This window comes from Dreissena polymorpha, chromosome 10, assembly GCF_020536995.1.
Source record: "Dreissena polymorpha isolate Duluth1 chromosome 10, UMN_Dpol_1.0, whole genome shotgun sequence".
In the NCBI taxonomy this organism is placed as follows: domain Eukaryota; kingdom Metazoa; phylum Mollusca; class Bivalvia; order Myida; family Dreissenidae; genus Dreissena; species Dreissena polymorpha.
Window position 1 is genome coordinate 29,172,914 of NC_068364.1, and position 18,602 is coordinate 29,191,515.

An 18,602-nucleotide genomic window follows, 5' to 3' on the forward strand; every position below is an offset into this window, starting at 1 on the left:
AAAATACAGATCTAAGTGGTAAATGATTAAATTGAATCAAAAGAAAAATAAAACTTACTAAAATTTTCACAGAGGACATGGGGGGCACAATCCCAGTCATTTTGGGACACTGGAACACTGTATCAATCCTGCTGAGTGCTGAAGTGTGCTCGACCTTGTATGGGGCTCGAACCTGCAGAGTGAAAATAGCAACATGTATATTAGCCTCGCTCTGGGAAAACGGGGCTTAATGCATAAATGCTTAAATTGTTGTCCTTGATTAGCCTGTGCAGTCTTCACGGGCTAATCTGCAATGACACTTTCCACCTTAACTAGATATTAGCTACCAAAATACTTCCTTTTAACGAGAAATACCATAAAAGCAGACAGTGTGGTCCCTGACAACACTTGACGTACATGAATTTAGCCCAGTATTCTCAGAATACAGCTCATGTTAATGTCATAACCACTGAAGAATGCACAAGTAAAACATTAATGATCATCTAAGGGACTTAATGTAACTTTAAAAAAATTAAACGACAGTAGGATCTTCATTTGTCTTGAAAGCAGTTATCAGTTGTTTAGTTAGTTGTAAAAAGGTCTGTGTCAGTTTTTTCATTTTAATGTATAAAGGCACTACCAGTACACATACCAGAGTGATGAAAAAATAATCTGTTACAAATAATGGCCACAAAGACATATTTGAAGATGAATATATGTAGTGGTTATATACTTTACATAAACTTAAAGCAAAAAAAATACAATTAAAACAATAAATGTCAACATCCAAAGAAACTAGATTTTCAACTTTTTACAAATTAATTTGAATTTAAGTTAAATTTAACAAAGTTTAAAAGCAAGGTCTGCGTGTAAGCTACAAACCTACAAACAAAATTACAGCTTTATGAAAGTTGCCTGATAGACACAAAGACACATTTAAACTTTAATATCTTTAGCATTTATAAAGTATATGTAATTTAAAAGCTGAAAATTTATAAATCAAAAAAAGAAATTTGAGCATACCATACAAAATATTTAAATTAGCTTGTTTATTTTGAGTTTGAGTTTGCGCAAGACCATGTGATTTTGACCATGGCTGAGACTCGTGAGCAGACTGAGATTCTCTGTTCTTAACAGAGGGGAAACTCAAAACTCATCTGAGTTGAGCCACAATTGAGAATGTTCGAGATACGAGGCCCATGCCAGGAAACAAGATGTCCACTTACTGGGGCGAGGTTATGAAGCTCCACCATTTTCTGTACGGTGGTCCCAACAGCAGTGGGACCGAACTGAATCACAGCCTCCAGGTTATCTTTGTTGAGGGTGGTCGAGGGTTTACCCACTGACGATACAATGATGTGGGGGTATTTGCCTGCAACATGGAATTGTTTATATTCATATTTTATTAATAGGAAAGAAATTATGGTGGAGTTGGAGGTTAGATTGGTGATGGTGGTGATGATGATTATGATGGTGATTATGATATTGATTGTGATTAAGATAATGATTGTGATTAAGATTATGATGGTGATTATTGAAGATGACGATGATAATGATGATGATTATTGAAGATGACAATGATAATGATAGTGATTATTGAAGATGACGTTGATAATGATGATGATTATTGAAGATGACGATGATAATGATGGTGATTATTGAAGATGAGTATGATAATGATGATGATTATTGAAGATGACGATGATAATGATGGTGATTATTGAAGATGAGTATGATAATGATAGTGATTATTGAAGATGACGTTGATAATGATGATGATTATTGAAGATGACGATGATAATGATGGTGATTATTGAAGATGAGTATGATAATGATGATGATTATTGAAGATGACGATGATAATGATGGTGATTATTGAAGATGAGTATGATAATGATGATGATTATTGAAGATGACGATGATAATGATGGTGATTATTGAAGATGACGATGATAATGAAGATGACATTGATGATTGTGATCATGACCATGAAGTTTATGATGATGATGGTGATTTAAATAAACACCCATGTACAACAGACACTACAATGGAATTATACTTATTTATGGTATCTGCCAATCACCTTAAAGATTCCAAGTAATTTACTTTCAAAGATATAGACTCTAGCGTATGTTGAAACAATAAAATTAAATCATTCTCTAAGTAAAATATAGGCCTTGTTCTGGGAAAACTGGGCTTATGCTTGAGCACAAAATGGAAACCCAGATTAGCCTGTGCATTCAGTGCAGGCTGATCAGGAATGACACTTTTCCCTTTTCTTGTATTTTTTTGTTCAAATAAAGTCTCTTTATTAACAAATATCCAGTTAAGAAGAAAGTATCTTCCCTGATTAGCCTGTGTGGATTGCACATGATTAGCCTGTGTGGATTGCACATGATTAACCTGTGTGGATTGCACAGGCTAATCAGGAGCGACACTACGCACTTGCATTAAGCCCATTTTTGCCAGATAGAGGCTCAAAAGTAAAGATCACCTACCAATTCCAATGAAAGTGGCCGTCTTGGACATACATCCTTCGGGTCCATAACTGCATACGGCAGTGGCTTCATACACTGTTGCACTCTGAAATTAGACATGCATTCAATGATCAGGGACAACAGAATTGTGTTGTTTATAATGCCAAAAAGTAAATATACGCAGCGACTTTGCATGGGAATTAAACCACGTGGCCATTAGGCAGTGTAATTTAGCAGTTAATCATCTGAACAACAAACTGAGTATACTGTGAAGAAGATTTTTCTATGATACCAAACACAGCTTCGATTTTTTTCAATCATATCATTTTATCACATGCTATACCCTGTTTCCCATGTAATATAACCATTATGAATATTTTTATCTTACACATGTGTAATATACTTTTTAAGCATTTTCATTGGCTTAGTTTTCCTTCGATTGACCAATCACAATGTTTTTTCCAATAACTCACATCAGGTTTGAATGTAGCCTTGAAGACTCTGCTTTCCCCTGGCTGCAACTTTGTGACCCCTGGTTGGATGGTGAAGGGTTCACACACCTCCCAGTCTAGACTTGTGTGCAGGTCACTGGAACAGAGCAATCACAATTACCGTACTTTGCCATGAATCACTGGAACAGAGCAATCACAATTACCGTACTTTACCATGTTTCACTGGAACAGAGCATTCACAATTACCGTACTTTACCATGTTTCACTGGAACAGAGCAATCACAATTACCGTACTTTACCATGTTTCACTGGAACAGAGCAATCACAATTACCGTACTTTGCCATGAATCACTGGAACAGAGCAATCACAATTACCGTACTTTACCATGTATCACTGGAACAAAGCATTCACAATTACAGTACTTACCATGAATCACTGGAACAGAGCATTCACAATTACCGTACTTTACCATGAATCACTGGACCAGACCATTCACAATTACTGTACTTTACCATGTATCACTGGACCAGACCATTCACAATTACCGTACTTTACCATGAATCACTGGAACAGAGCACTCACAATTACCGTACTTTACCATGAATCACTGGAACAGAGCATTCACAATTACCGTACTTTACCATGAATCACTGGAACAGAGCATTCACAATTACCGTACTTTACCATGTATCACTGGACCAGACCATTCACAATTACTGTACTTTACCATGTATCACTGGACCAGACCATTCACAATTACTGTACTTTACCATGTATCACTGGAACAGAGCATTCACAATTACCGTACTTTACCATGTATCACTGGACCAGACCATTCACAATTACTGTACTTTACCATGTATCACTGGACCAGACCATTCACAGTTACTGTACTTTACCATGTATCACTGGAACAGAGCAATCACAATTACCGTACTTTACCATGAATCACTGGAACAGAGCATTCACAATTACCGTACTTTACCATGTATCACTGGACCAGACCATTCACAATTACTGTACTTAACCATGTATCACTGGACCAGACCATTCACAATTACTGTACTTTACCATGTATCACTGGAACAGAGCATTCACAATTACCGTACTTTACCATGTATCACTGGACCAGACCATTCACAATTACTGTACTTTACCATGTATCACTGGACCAGACCATTCACAATTACTGTACTTTACCATGTATCACTGGACCAGACCATTCACAATTACCGTACTTTACCATGTATCACTGGACCAGACCATTCACAATTACCGTACTTTACCATGTATCACTGGACCAGACCATTCACAATTACTGTACTTTACCATGTATTACACATACAGGGATTTCAAACAAAGCAGAATCATGCTCTTTAATGCAATCATTTTGAAACTGTCTCACTTTTAACTCCTGCATCATTTTGAAGCAAATGTTACCAAGAAACTTAGAAAAAGAACTCCAAAATATAGTTTATTTAATACAGTTTCTGTGTTTTCAATGTATTTCATTTAAGTTTTAGCACAAAAAAATGAATTGCAAACTATCTAACAAATATGTAGAAACTAGGGATGGCAACGAATACCGATTTCGGTATTCGAATATTCGGTCACCCTTCCGAACGAATATTCGGATATTCGGTCAACATCTCGTGGAAAAGTCAACTTTGTTAACCGTACCATTACTCCATGAATTCTACTTTCGTTTTTACCGGAAGTTCACCGGAAGTGACTAAATATTGACACAGCGTTGCCGTCGCTAATTCGAAGCTGATTTTGTTGATTACTTTTTATTGTTAAAATTGAATGACAATAACTGTTTTTAAACTATTAATATCGTACATCAACAATAGAACGAGAACAATAATATTTCATGACGACAAAATAATTACATGACAAAACAGTTAGATCTAAATATAATTAAAGCTGAACTTAAACGAATTATGTACATAGCCACAACACACTTTGAACCTGTTTAACAGACTGAAAAGTCAGTCTTTTAAAGTTGCCACGTTTAAAAGTCACTTGGATCGGCGACTTCTTATCGGATGATGTCGTGAAATACTTCCAAGCAGCGGAAGGCGTAGGTGGCATTTTGCTTGGACAGAGATTTACTTTATGCGTGTAGCAATTATAATATTTTCAATTAAACAAGGGCGAAATACCAAAAAACATTTCTTTAAGTGTAATACCTGATTGAATATTGAGTAATTAATTAAAGTTTGGACCATACCATACGCAAATACTCATTAGAGGTTGAGTAAATTATTTTCTAAAAGCTTTTTGATTGGACAACGTGATTATAACCATACGATCTTTTTTGTTTTTCACACCAATTCGGCTCTTTCTTTACTCATTTAATCTTTGATCATTTTAAATGTAATTCGAGTTATTAGATCAAGACGGGTCGGTGTTTTAATTTCCATACGGTCTTATTTGTTTTTTTACACCAAGTTGGCTTTTCCTTTACTCATTTAATCTTTGATAATTTTAAATGTAATTCGAGTAATTGGATCAAGTGCAGGTCGATGTTTTGATTGCCGACGCGATTTGCACCTATCATAATTTTGACACAAAGTGTCTGTCTTTGTTAGGCAATTAGCGGGATCTATGACCGGTATACTATCATCACCATAGCGACGCATTATCGCGCCTACCGGAATAAACATTATGACACGAGGAACAACTTTTTTTACAATGTTTGAAGCAAATTTCACGAAAACAAAGTCTTTGAAATTACTCGAGTTTTTTATTTTTTCTTCCGAATATTCGATTCGGAAAACAGTATCCGAATATTCGGTCCGGGACCGAATATTCGGACATTCGGATATTCGTTGACATCCCTACTAGAAACTAAATAACTATTGACTTCATTATTTTGACCCCTGATTACTTAATTTGACCTGTGATAATTTCACTTGACCCCTGATCTATTCAAGCTTGGGGTCATTTGACTCATGGTTTAAAAATCTATTGAAATCCCAGTACAGTATACAGTAAACAAATGTAGCATTCTGGCAAAAACAAGCATGGTGTCTATTATGGATATTTACTGTTTTACAATGAATTGCTCACGCATAAATAGCCAGATCGAATAGCCAAATATTGAACATTTTCAAATCTTCAAATACCCGTAGGTTCATTTCATCATGTGCAGAACATTTTAAGTGAACTTTAAGTCAAACAGGACTTATGGCAGCAAACTGCAGAATGAAAGCAAAAGCACCGCATAACGGTTGCCAACGCTCGGCTGAATGTGCAGTTTTGAATAAATGAAAGTTTGTCAGATTTTTTTTAATTGTTTTTAGAGGTCACAGTGACCTTGACTTTTGACCTATAAGTGACCCAAAAATGGGTTTGGCTTGTAGAACTCATCCAGGTACATATACATATGAAGTTTTAAAGTTGTAGGTGGAAACACTTTGATTTAAAAGCCAATATTAAGGTTTTAGCATGGCAGACGGCCGCCGATGAGCTGGCTATGACAATACCTCGGGTTTTCTCCGAAAACAACCGAGCTAATAATTACCAATTTGACCTTATATTTACATTTAATTTTCAAGGTGCTGTTTGTTTAGCAATTGTAAAAACATCTTCCCATTCTTAAATGGAAGACTTAACATCTAACAGTTTTATATTTCACCATTTTGGGAAACCCTTTGGATTGGGAAAAAATGCCTTGTTTAGACGAAAATTTGGAAATTAGTGCTGTTGGTTTTTTGTGCTGAAAAATACTTCAAAGATTGATACTGAAAGTGATTTCAATATTAAACAGTGTTCGACACTAACGGGAGTCCAGTAGTACAAGACTCGTGGAATGAGACTCAGACTCCTTGTTCTTGGGTCAAGGTCGTCCATCAGACTCCTTCAAAATCATCTTTGAATTATAAAAAAAATCCCTTTGTTTACTTATTCGTTTTGCAAAATCAGAATGTCTGCACAAAGAAAATTTTACTCGGAATAGTCATTGTCCATCACTGTCCATAAAAGCTTTTAGTTGCGTTTTTTTTTTGTCACATTTAAATTGCTATAATTTAATATTCACCATCTACATACCGCAGATGGAAGTTTTTAATTCCAAGTCATGACCTCACACTTCGACCACTGCTTGAGAGCTATAAAAGTTCTTCTTAACAAGGAAGATTATAGACAGTTGGTCGATTGATAATGAAAAGTGTTCAATCAAAACTGAGTGATGTGGAAAGCATATACAAAACAAGAACAATACCATCATTTGGACTATGCACACACTTGAATAAGTATTTTTCTTTTTTACTAAGAAAACCCCTGTCTGGTCAACAAGTATTGTATAATTATGATGAAAATAAACACTTTTTGAAATAAATAAATTGGAAAAAAATTTGGCCCCACTTTGACCAAAAAACCTGTACCATGTAAGTGTGGTGATAAATCGCATCTTACCCTGAATTTCTGACAGTAAATGACGCCTCAATGAAATCTTTTGCTGCACACATGTCAAAGTTGATATTCTCAGGTACCTCTATGTCATATTTTGGCAGAACAGCTTTGATGAGGATTTCAAAAGTCCCCTCCTAAAAATCAAAGAGTAAATTCAATATACTGTATATACACTGATGATATGTCAAAGTAAGCACACAAGTCTATGTCCAGTACAAGTAATCTTCAAACCATGCTTGCTCAAGTCTGCAATTAACCATTAACAGATTTGGGATATTTTATATATCACACACAAATTTACAGCTAGTTAATCTCAAAATGTTATGACCAAATGCACGCCTTTTTGTACTGACATCAATATTTTACCTTTGCCAAAAACAAAATATAGACATGTATTCTTAATTACAACCCAAAAGTTCCAATCCCTATTCAAAATACTGACAAATTGTGAAATCAAATGAACTTGAAGTCTTATCTCATGTATTTAATTCCAAAAAGTAAAAAAACCCTGAAATAACTGACAATTGTCTTAATTTAATATCCAATTAAAATGTTTAATTTTTTTGACACAAGTATATTGTTATATAAGCTCTTTTTGAGCAAAAATTACAGACAAGAAATTCTATATCTCATTATATGAGCCGCGCTCTGAGAAAACTGGGCATAATGCATGTGCGTAAAGTGTCATCCCAGATTAGCCTGTGAAGTCCGCACAGGCTAATCAGGGACAACACTTTGTGCTTTAACTTGATTTTTGGTAAGGAGGGACTTCTTTGAAGCTCAAAATACCATAAAATTGGAATGTGTCGTCCCTAATTAGCATGTGCAAATTGCACAGGCTAATTTGGGACGACACTTTACGCATATGCATAAAGCCCAGTTTTCTCAGAATGCGGCTCATATGTTTTTTCGCAATTTAGTTTCTTGCCATAAATAAAGTACCACATGCTATTTTTAGATTTCTCTCTTCATGATGCAGCTAAAGTTTCACTATGTGTTTATACATGTGTATATGTTTTTCAAAAGGACTTTTACACAATATAACATGATGTTTTTAATTTTTGATTTTTTAACCAAATTATTTACCTGCAGAAGACACCTTTTAAAAGTTTATATCAATTTTAAATGAAACCTTTCAAAAATGGTCATGTTACTATTTCATAAGAAAAAAAATAGTTATGCAAAATAGTTTTAACAAGAGATTGCCAAGCAATATGGTCCCCTACCGGTGAAACTCCACCATTGTCAGTAAAAAAAATTTTTTTATATATATTTGTTGCGTAGCAACCAGAATTTTTGATGTAGGAACAAAATGAAATGACGTGCATAATCTCCATATTGCCATCTATCCATATTTCAAGTTTCATGAAAAAAATATGAAGAACTTTTAAAGTTATCGCAGGATCCAGAAAAGTGTGACAGACTGACTGACAGACAGACTGATAGACAGACTGACAGACAGACGGAGTGCAAACCATAAGTCCCCTCCGGTTTCACTGAAAGGGGACAAAAAGAGGTAAAGGAATTTGCATAATAAAAATATAAGCACGAAATGGGGAAATGGGTGTGGTGTCTGCTTTGGTTCTGATATGTCTGATAATAGCAAATATAAATAAAAATATACAAAATAAATATCTTTCAACAGGATGATTTAAACCTTAGTGCATTCTGAATATATACCTTTGCATCATGGAAGGTGATTTTGTCATCGTAGTACACTATTTTCTCCATATATGAGTTAAACCTTGTGTATATTCAATACGAATTTATACCTTTGTATGGAAGGTTATTTTGTCATCGTACACTATTTTCTCCAGGGGCCGGAATGTCACTGGGAGAGAGAAGCTTGTCCCAGCACTGAGAACGATAGGCTTCGGATAGAGAGTGGTGAAGAATCTAGAGCTGGGTACACTAGAATTAAAATAAATATTTAGTTCAACTATAGTTCATTAAAGTAATTATTTGATTGTATTATTTGAAGTACACTAGAATGAAAATTAAAATATATTTCATTTATAGGTTGTTTAACCCTCTCCCCATAAGAAGCAAAGTGAAATGGCTACGAGCAAACAGCATAAAACCAGAACAGCCTGCGAGTAACTCACAGTCTGTTCAGGTTTTATAAATGCTGTTTGCTGCTCATCAGTATCTAAGGGTTATAAATAATGCCTTTAAAACTTAAATCTAGTAAAAAACGGCCTTTAATTAAATTTTACTTTCTCAGGGACTACAAATATGTAAAATACGTATCTAAGGGGTAAAGGGTTAAGTAATTATTTTGGTTTATAATCAATTTCTTTATGCTGATAGATAAATAGCAAATTTATGGAAAGTGGGATTATGCCAATTTAAGACATAGATTTCACTGAAGATCATGTAGCCTGGTATTTGTACAGAAGACTTACTTATATTTTATCTTCTGTGTCTTCACTTTCACATTTTTCAACACAATGTTCTTTGTATATTCTCTACCAGGTTGCCAGTTCTGCCAAACAACGTTGTCCACTACTTCGATACCAAGATCTGCCGGTTTAAACATGGATTTCTCCACAATTTCGATGCTAATTGACTGTGTTTTTGGAATCGTCTTCAAGGCTGGCACTTGTTTAATGGTTTGCCCACCCAGTGAGTGGGCAATAGGCTGGCTAACTTGCATCATTGTTGTGGGCATATTAGTGTAGGTTTCTGGAAAAAAAAACTTATACACTTAAGAATCACTCAGTTAACAATTTTGTTTGTCATAAAAGCAGATTTTTCTGGAACCGGAAAAATGCCTGAACTTTTTACCTGCATATAAAAGTTGTGAGAATTGATTTTATGAAGTAAGATATAAATAATTAGCATAATCAGAGCACAGGTGGGTAGCGTGTGGCTATGATATTTATTAGTGAAAACATCATTTTGAATGATAAATAATCATATTATAACGAAAAATAACCTTTTCTGAAAAAAATTATTTCACTATCAAATATATATATAACAAGGTATGCAACTCAAAATCAGCCCAAAACGGGGTGCATCGCTTTGAACAGCCATATCTTTGATCAATTGTGCAGCGATTTTCACGATCTCGGTCTTATTCAACGCAGAATTGAATTTCCTTTCTGGAAATGTATATGTCTTACAATATTTTTTACAAATGCTGGGTCAACTTTTAAGAAATAACACGCTACACAACACGCATGACCCAGTTGACAGTGATCATGCATTCTTTATGAATGAAATCTCCAGTTGTAAAGACACACCTCCACATTGGACCAATGAAATCACTCGTATGTTTAAAATGTCAGTTAGTTGAAATGTATGTAAACAAAGGTTTCAAACGGCGCTGGACAGTTAGTCTTGATGCAGAATGTAACGACAAGAACGGTAATAATGTTTTTTTCATACGTTTTATTGAATTATGGTATTGAACTACATGAACTTTGCAGGGAAGTTGCCCTTTACTCCGTGAAGATTTCATTCTTAAAGACAGCATGATCACTGTCAACTGGGTCATGCGAATTGTGTATCGTGTTATTTCTTAAAAGTTGACCCAGCATTTGTAAAAATATTGCAAGACATATACATTTCCAGAAAGGTAATCAGAGCTCTAGATAAGGGCCATACAGCCGTAAATACGGCTTTTTAATGAAGGTTTACGCATTTATTTTTAATAACTGGCCGTACAATTACGACTTCAATATCCCTTTTACGCATTTACGAAAAACATCTGGCCGTATCGATACGTCCTCGTCAGCGCGGCAAGATTGGTTGGTCTGTAACCTAACGGCGCTTTTCGTTAATTAAAATTACCGAAAAGTTTGCGACTGGGCTTCGATATGTATGTCTATTCCGATGCTATTTAAGCATCTATTGCACTTGTTATGGCAGTGTCTAGCGTAGAATGCGAACGTACTTTTAGTGCCCAGAATAGACTTAAGGTTAAATACAGAGCTTCTTTAAGTACAGATAAACTTGATGTTCTTCTTAAAATCAGTATGCTTGGACCACAGCTGCAGCAGTTTGATCCAGTGCCAGCAGTGAAAAAATGGTTAAGTGACAAGAAAAGGAAAAAGAAGACTTCGTGAAGCATATAAACCAAGGAAAAAGGCTAAAACATCAGATTGACTGTATTACAGTTGAAGTGTTTGCTTAAGCTTTTCTGACAGTGATATTAGTGTTCTATTACTTAGTTTACGTATTGGCTTGTGATTTTGTCAATAAAAATGAAGAAATAGTATTTAGTTATGAGTTTTAATGTGTTTTGTATTTGCATCATAATTAAAGAAGCTAAATATGTTTATTATAATTGTTGCAAATGTTTCTGAAAAGTCAGTTATACACCCTTCAATATCCAAGAACACAGGTAGTACAGTACTACCTGTATTTTTGGATATGGTAGTACAGGTACTAATTGATTTTCAGCGTTACTCCTTTTCTTTCTGTCAGTGGCAGTACCGGTACTAATTTCACAAATCCTTATCTAGAGCTCTGGGTAATTTATTTCTGCGTTTAATAAGACCGAGATCGTGAAAATCGCTGCAAAATTGATGAAGATATGGCTGTTCAAAGCGATGCACCCCGTTTTGGGCTGATTTTAAGTTGCATACCTTGTTATATATATATATATTTGATAGTGAAATATTTTTTTTCAGAAAAGTTAATTTTTCGTTATAATATGATTATTTATCATTCAAAATGATGTTTTCACTAATTAATATCATAGCCACACGATACCCACCTGTGAATCAGAGCAGAGCCAGGTAAATCCAAGAAAATTATTGTTGGACCAAGAATATTCATCTTCTCCCTTATTGTTTCAACAATATGTAAAAGTTATCTTAGCAAACACAAACAAGTGTAGCAAACATGATGGAAACACAACCTGAAATAATAAAAAAAAGCTTTGGCATGAAAAAGAAGGGTTTGTTTAAACACAAAACATGTTGGAAAATATGACACATGATATGATTGTTGTGATGGTTGAGACATCATACGAAGACCACAGAGAGCAGTGTTCTTGAACTATATTTAAATTGTAAGTATACAATTAAAATCTTAGGTGGTCAGTTTACAGTTTGGTAGAGCACCTGCTAGCCTTTCCATAAACACTATTCCACACATTTTTTAATTGAATAAAACATTCAATGACAAAGGTAAATTATTAAGTTCATTTATCGATGAATTACCTTAAATTGTATGCATTCATTGTATTTTAAAACGCTTTTAATCACATTAAAACGAGTCAAACTTCGTGAACTAGTTTTTCGGGTTTACATGTCCGCCATATTTATAAACAAAATGGCGTCGTTGCTAAGGGACGGTTTATTTATGTATTCCGTGAAGATAATCTGAAAATCACTAAAATAGCTATTTATAATTAATAAGTTTTATCAAGAACAGTATAAAACCGTAATACTTGGGTTTCTTACCTTACATTATTATCAAAATATGTATTTATTGTATTTTCAAGGGAGACAATTCGCTACAGTTACTAGGTGCGGCAAAATATTTATTTGTGTGAAAATAGTGATTGTTCAGGCCACACTGCAATTTATTAGATGCAAACAGGTAAACAAAACTCCTAATGCGGGTTAGCGGATTCAATGCTCCGAATCAGTCGAATTTTTGCGCGGGCTTTGTTCAACAATATGTTTTCAATTTAACATGAGTTGTATTCATTGTAAGATCAATAACCCGTTCGAAAAAAATGTACTCACTTATGCATTTTTATTCTCAAAACAGTTAAGTGGAAATATAGCATCATAGCATCACTATAAAAATTCAGTTATATCGATTAAGGCAGACAAAATTGGTTCGGGAAACGAAGAAGGTGTCAGAAAAATTAGTGTCCAAAACCATACAGTTATTAATAAAGGGATCGTTCCGGTGCTGTTAAACCAACCGGCTAGCTCATTGTGTATGACAAAAGCACTCGGCTACAAATCACAATATGTGTGGGAATTATTTCTATGGTCATGCCTCCCATACCAATTGTCGTCAGTTACTTCCATCGGTGTGTTTACTGAGTACTGGTAAACCTGCTTACTCAGAATAGCTGTGAGTAGATTAGCCGATCGCCGTGAAATGAATGCAATACTGTTAAAAACGGCGAAAAATCAAAATTAACAAAAGGCACTGTACATAGTGGTGCATAGGATAGTAAATGCGTAAGAAAATAACAAAAATAAGCACTGTTACAACGGTGTTAACGTCAAAATGTAAATAACATGAATGTATGCCGTAAGGCTAAGATGTAAAAGTTTATGTTCGTTAAAGTTCATGAATGTAGAGGGTCTACTGCCAGTAAAGTGTAAAACTATTACTGATAGCTCTGATTACTTTTAGCAGTTGCCTTTCTTATCAGTTGAAGTTAAGGCCATTGTCGTGCTTTCGAAGATCTTAATCGAGGACTGACTGCATAATAACAACACCAAGCGTATCCGACATTTGCCTCAAGGCTTCAGATTCGTAAAAGATCCCAGTTTTCAATGGTTAAAGTATGCCAGCGAAAAAGTATAATTGGGCGACTTCAATACGGGAGCGGGGAGAATTTAGGTGCACATGTTAAAATGAGATAATGTTTAAGTATATGTCAGTTTTGAATAATGTCAGTTTTAATGTACTTAAACAAAGTAATTCGAAGGTTGCCAGATTGAAACGTTCAGGAAATGGGAACGTTATAACGCCGTCACGTCACTACACAGGACAGCTCTTACAGGTTTTGGCAGTGGTAGCCATATGAGGACAGATGGGGTTTCTCCCAAGTATTCGGTTATCCCTTATGCCACAAGACAATACTAAACTCAGCAAACTCCGCGAAGAGATTTGACTGGTTCCGAACATAACTCGATATCAAATTCCTTATGTTATAACAAACCACGTGATGATAGCTCAGCAACGTGATACAATAATGGCATCTTACAGTAGCAACGGCATGGATAACAATTACTGTTTTATTGTGTTACATTTAAGTAAATGATACTTATTTTCATACTATAATACTTAAACAAAAAATCATTTCAGGTCTTGAAGGATTTTGAAGGCAGTAGTAATCGCCAGTAGCTGTGGGAAAATAAGCACTGCGTGGAGTTTGCAAACTTTTTAATTAAATGAAAACAGAAGATTCAGCTGTCATAATGTCCAATCAAAATGCGTCAGGATTTCCTTATGTCAACAAGTAAATTAGGTAAATGTTTAGGGACAGGAAGTGGTCGCATGCGAGTCATTACATGAAGCTGTTGAATCGGTAAACGCATCGTCAAAAAATATTGTCGTGAGCTCTTTTCACAATTGGTACCAATTCATATGGCGTGTAAAAATCAGTCCGTGCTGTATCTTGCTAGATTTTTCGATTTTTTTATTATGATGAAAATATAATTAATCACGTTGTATTTATGCAAGATCACCACCGTTGATAGCACGTTGCTACGCCCCTGCAGGTGTTCCAAATGAATCGTCGCCATCTCTCCGTTTAAAAATTTGGATTTATTGAATGAACGTCGGGATACGACTGTCTGCCGGAAGAATGTGTATGTATTATGTATTCACATCATCAACAGAGAACAGTACTATTAACCTAATATTTCATCATTTGCCTTTTCACATGTTTAAGTGACATAATAAGATGTATAAAATTTGTCAGACTGACATCACATTTTAATGTATGATAAATGCCGTCGATTCAATATTAATTATTTTCCAAATATAACTTCAAATTTAAAAGGATGGATACGATTTCTTTCTTTTTTAATTGAGGTTCAAAATAAAACTTTTAGTCCGTGTTTATAACTTTCAATCCAAATATCTGACTGTATGTACAATTAAGTTGTATAAAGGTAACTAACATAGGTTTATGTTTGCTGTGTGTCATTTGCTGTAGTAATTTCACGATTTCCGTTTAATATATCAACTGATTCCATATAACCCACATTTAAAATTAAGTTTTCGCTGTTGTTGTTGTTTAATCAAGCGACAAATAGCGCTGTAGTTCCTTCTTTCATTTATTTAACCCATTTATGCCTAGTGGACTTTCCCATCCTTCTAAATTGGATCAATTTATTTCCGAAATTGGGGACGTCTAGTATATTTATTTTTTTATTTAGAATGTTTCTTACAGAAATTCCTTTAAGCAAACAGCGCAGACCCTGATGAGAAGCCGCGTCATGCGGTGTCTCATATGGGTCTACGCTGTTTGTCAAGGCATTTTTTCTAGACGCTAGGCACACATTGATTAATTCTACAATTTTCAATTGCATTTCAGCTTCGGAATGCCCATCTCGGCAGAAACCAATTAAAGGTCTCCTTTTCATAATGGTCATCGGGCTCCGTATCGGCGGCGTTTGTAAGTTTTTAGACTTCAGTAGGTTTATTCAGAAATCTATTTTTAGGGAACTACCTCTTTACTCTGCAGACTTCGTATCAGTAAATACATGACGTGTATTGATGCGCACCGCTCAATAAGGCTTCTTTTTTTCAAACAAAAGCATGGTCTGACAAAAATAAATTATTATGTTTGCATTTTAAATGATAAAAAGAAAGATTTTGATGGAACTACCTCTTTACTCTGCAGGCTACGTGTCAGTAAATACATGACATGTATCGATGCGCACAGCTCAGTGTGCAATACGGCTTCTTGTTATCAATGCTAGAGGCTAGTAGTGCTTGGTTTGACAAAACTAAATTATTATGTTGCCTTTCAAAGGAGTCGCGTTCTGAGAAAACTGGGCTTGATGCATGGGCGTAAAGTGTCGTCCCAGATTAGCCTGTGCAGTCCGCACAGGCTAATCCGGGACGACACTTTCCGCTTTTATGATATTTTTCGTTTACAGAAAGTCTCTTCTTTGCATAAAACCAGTTTAGGCGGAAAGTGTCGTCCCTGATTAGCCTGTGCGGATTGCACCGGTTAATCTGGGACGACACTTTAAGCACATGCATTATGCCCAGTTTTCTCAGAACGCGACTCAAATGATTTCAAACGATAATTAAGCTTATAAATGTTGCTCTCATGATCGGGGCCGATATTCACCAACCAACCAAGTCTAAATACAAAGAAGATTATTAAAGGGACATTTTCACGTGTTGGTTAATTGACCAAATTAAAAATAATTGTTTCAGTTTCGCAAATTTTCGTTGTAGTTATGATATAAGTGAGGAAACACTAATACTGAACATTTACCATGCTCTAAAATATCCACTTAAAATTATGCATCTTTTGACGATTTAAAACCCTGAAAATTATAAAGCGTTGCAACGCGAAACGATTGAATAATGTGGGGAGTTCTGTTGTTGTTATTATATTCTGTGACACTACGAGGATTGCTTATATCAAGTATGAAATACATCATTCATTTTATCAGCGCGAATGGCCGAGTGGTCTAAGCGTTTGACTTTTACTCCAGGGGTTTGTGGTTCGAGCCCAGTTGAGGGGTACTTTTTCTTTCTTTATTTTTTTCTTTTTTTTTAATGGAGAATTTTAGATTTATCAATTAAAAACATTTAATGACAAACTTCAATATCTGCCAAAATCTGTTAAAAGGTCTATTGGCGCAATGTTCTTAACCCATTTATGCCTAGCGTCTAGAAAAAAGGCCTTGGCAAACAGCATAGACCCAGATGAGACGCCGCATGATGCGCTGTTTGCTTAAAGGAATTTTTGTAAGAAATATTCTAAATATAGAAATAAATATACTAGACATCCCTAATTTTGGAAATAAATTGATCCAATTTAGAAGGATGTGAGAGTCCACTAGGCTTAAATGGGTTAAACCTCTTACAAGTCATGTATAGCATGTTGTTGACTATAGTTCCACTATTCTTCGTTTAGAACTCTGTGTTTTTGACATCCGCGCTATGTGTGTGTATGTCAGAGTTTATTTACGCTCGATTGGTTATTGTCGGCTCGGATACTACTTACATGTATCCCGGGTACTCTTAAGTATACTTACATGTACACCGGTCCCCGGGTACGGTAAATCGGACATTGCCGTATATACTTTTTTAATTAATTATATTGTATTATATTAATTATAATTATATTAATTATATTCACATTTATGTCAATTTTCTGTAAAATGGCCTCTATATTATCGAAACTCATACTCAAAATGAATGTTGATGCAGTTATTTTTAAAAGAGAAGTTCTTTTAAGATAATCGGTTGCGTGTTTTACGACATCGGATTTTGGGCGGGAATATAACTCGGGTATCGACCAGGTACGATTAAGTATATTTACCGTACAAATTGTACGTCGACGTACAAATATATACGTCGACGTGTATTTCATATTTGTACGTCGACGTACAATTGTTACAATCATTTTACCTAGTAGGTCTTGTTGACTTTCGACCCATATGGTACGCCATACGAATAGTGTATCGGAGAGCCGTGACGTACGTGTTTTACAGCGGGTCTATGGAGCTCATGGGGCGAATGGAGCGCGTGCAGCAAAAGCTGCGACAGCGGAGTCAGATTCAGGGCCCGTCACTGCATGACCGATTCGAAGTGTTCGTCCAACGATGAGCTACTCCAACAGGAAATGTGTCAGATTAGACCTTGTGCGGAAAACATAGGTATAGAGACCGCTCTGACGTAAAATGAGTGCAATTAAATTGTACAAACAGTACTAACACCTCGCTCTTGGAAAAAGGCGTTTTATGAATGTGGGTTAAGTGTCGGCCTAGATTATCATGTGCCGACCGAGAGAGCTATTAATGAACGCTACTTTCCGTTTTAAGTAGATTTTCGCTAAGAAGAGACTTCCTGTTGACGAAAATTTACAGTAAAACGAAAAGTGTCGACTCTTAACGCCCATGCATTTAACCCCGTTTCTCAGAAACGATGCTCATATAATTTGTATTCTAGGTAAAGAACTAAAAACAGTGAGTCAAATCCTTATATCATTCGCCGTATTTTTATAATAAACAAAAATCATGACTAGCTTACACTATTACCGAGCGAAAGCGATCATGAAATATTCATCGCTCCTCTTTCGCGTTATGATATTTTACACGTTATAACACTGAAAACAAACACACATCCTTAAATGTATTACGTTAATCTTGCAAGCGCTCTTTTCAATATCGCTTGTCTTTATTTTTATTGATGCTATTATACGTATATATAATTGGCATTTTGGGACAGTCGAATTTTTTTCAAAGTAGTAAGCAATATATTTACCTGTTGTTCTCTGCTTAACGGCCTCATGGCAACATTTCAAAATAGAACCCTCAATATAAATGGGAACAAATGACTGCTACTACTACTGCTGCAACAACAAAAACAACAACAACA

The 18,602-nt window shown here is 35.3% G+C and overlaps 2 protein-coding genes across 4 annotated transcripts in view; one reads left to right on the forward strand and one right to left on the reverse strand.

Moving 5' to 3' along the window:
- The window catches only part of LOC127846945 (cilia- and flagella-associated protein 65-like), a 97,928-nt gene extending 85,305 nt beyond the window's left edge, over positions 1-12,623 (reverse strand). For both annotated transcript variants that reach the window (XM_052378379.1, XM_052378378.1), the window contains exons 1-8: positions 12,500-12,623; positions 9,734-10,013; positions 9,101-9,239; positions 7,332-7,462; positions 2,930-3,044; positions 2,478-2,562; positions 1,206-1,351; positions 59-172 (exon numbers count right to left, since the gene is read on the reverse strand). In XM_052378379.1, the coding sequence (XP_052234339.1) occupies positions 59-172; positions 1,206-1,351; positions 2,478-2,562; positions 2,930-3,044; positions 7,332-7,462; positions 9,101-9,239; positions 9,734-9,999 (996 nt within the window). In that variant the 5' untranslated portion in view covers positions 10,000-10,013; positions 12,500-12,623. The remainder of the gene's footprint in view (positions 1-58; positions 173-1,205; positions 1,352-2,477; positions 2,563-2,929; positions 3,045-7,331; positions 7,463-9,100; positions 9,240-9,733; positions 10,014-12,499) is intronic.
- Positions 12,624-14,708: 2,085 nt separating this feature from the next.
- The window catches only part of LOC127846947 (coadhesin-like), a 45,227-nt gene continuing 41,333 nt past the window's right edge, over positions 14,709-18,602 (forward strand). For both annotated transcript variants that reach the window (XM_052378383.1, XM_052378382.1), the window contains exons 1-3: positions 14,709-14,842; positions 15,574-15,654; positions 17,717-17,881. In XM_052378383.1, the coding sequence (XP_052234343.1) occupies positions 14,806-14,842; positions 15,574-15,654; positions 17,717-17,881 (283 nt within the window). In that variant the 5' untranslated portion in view covers positions 14,709-14,805. The remainder of the gene's footprint in view (positions 14,843-15,573; positions 15,655-17,716; positions 17,882-18,602) is intronic.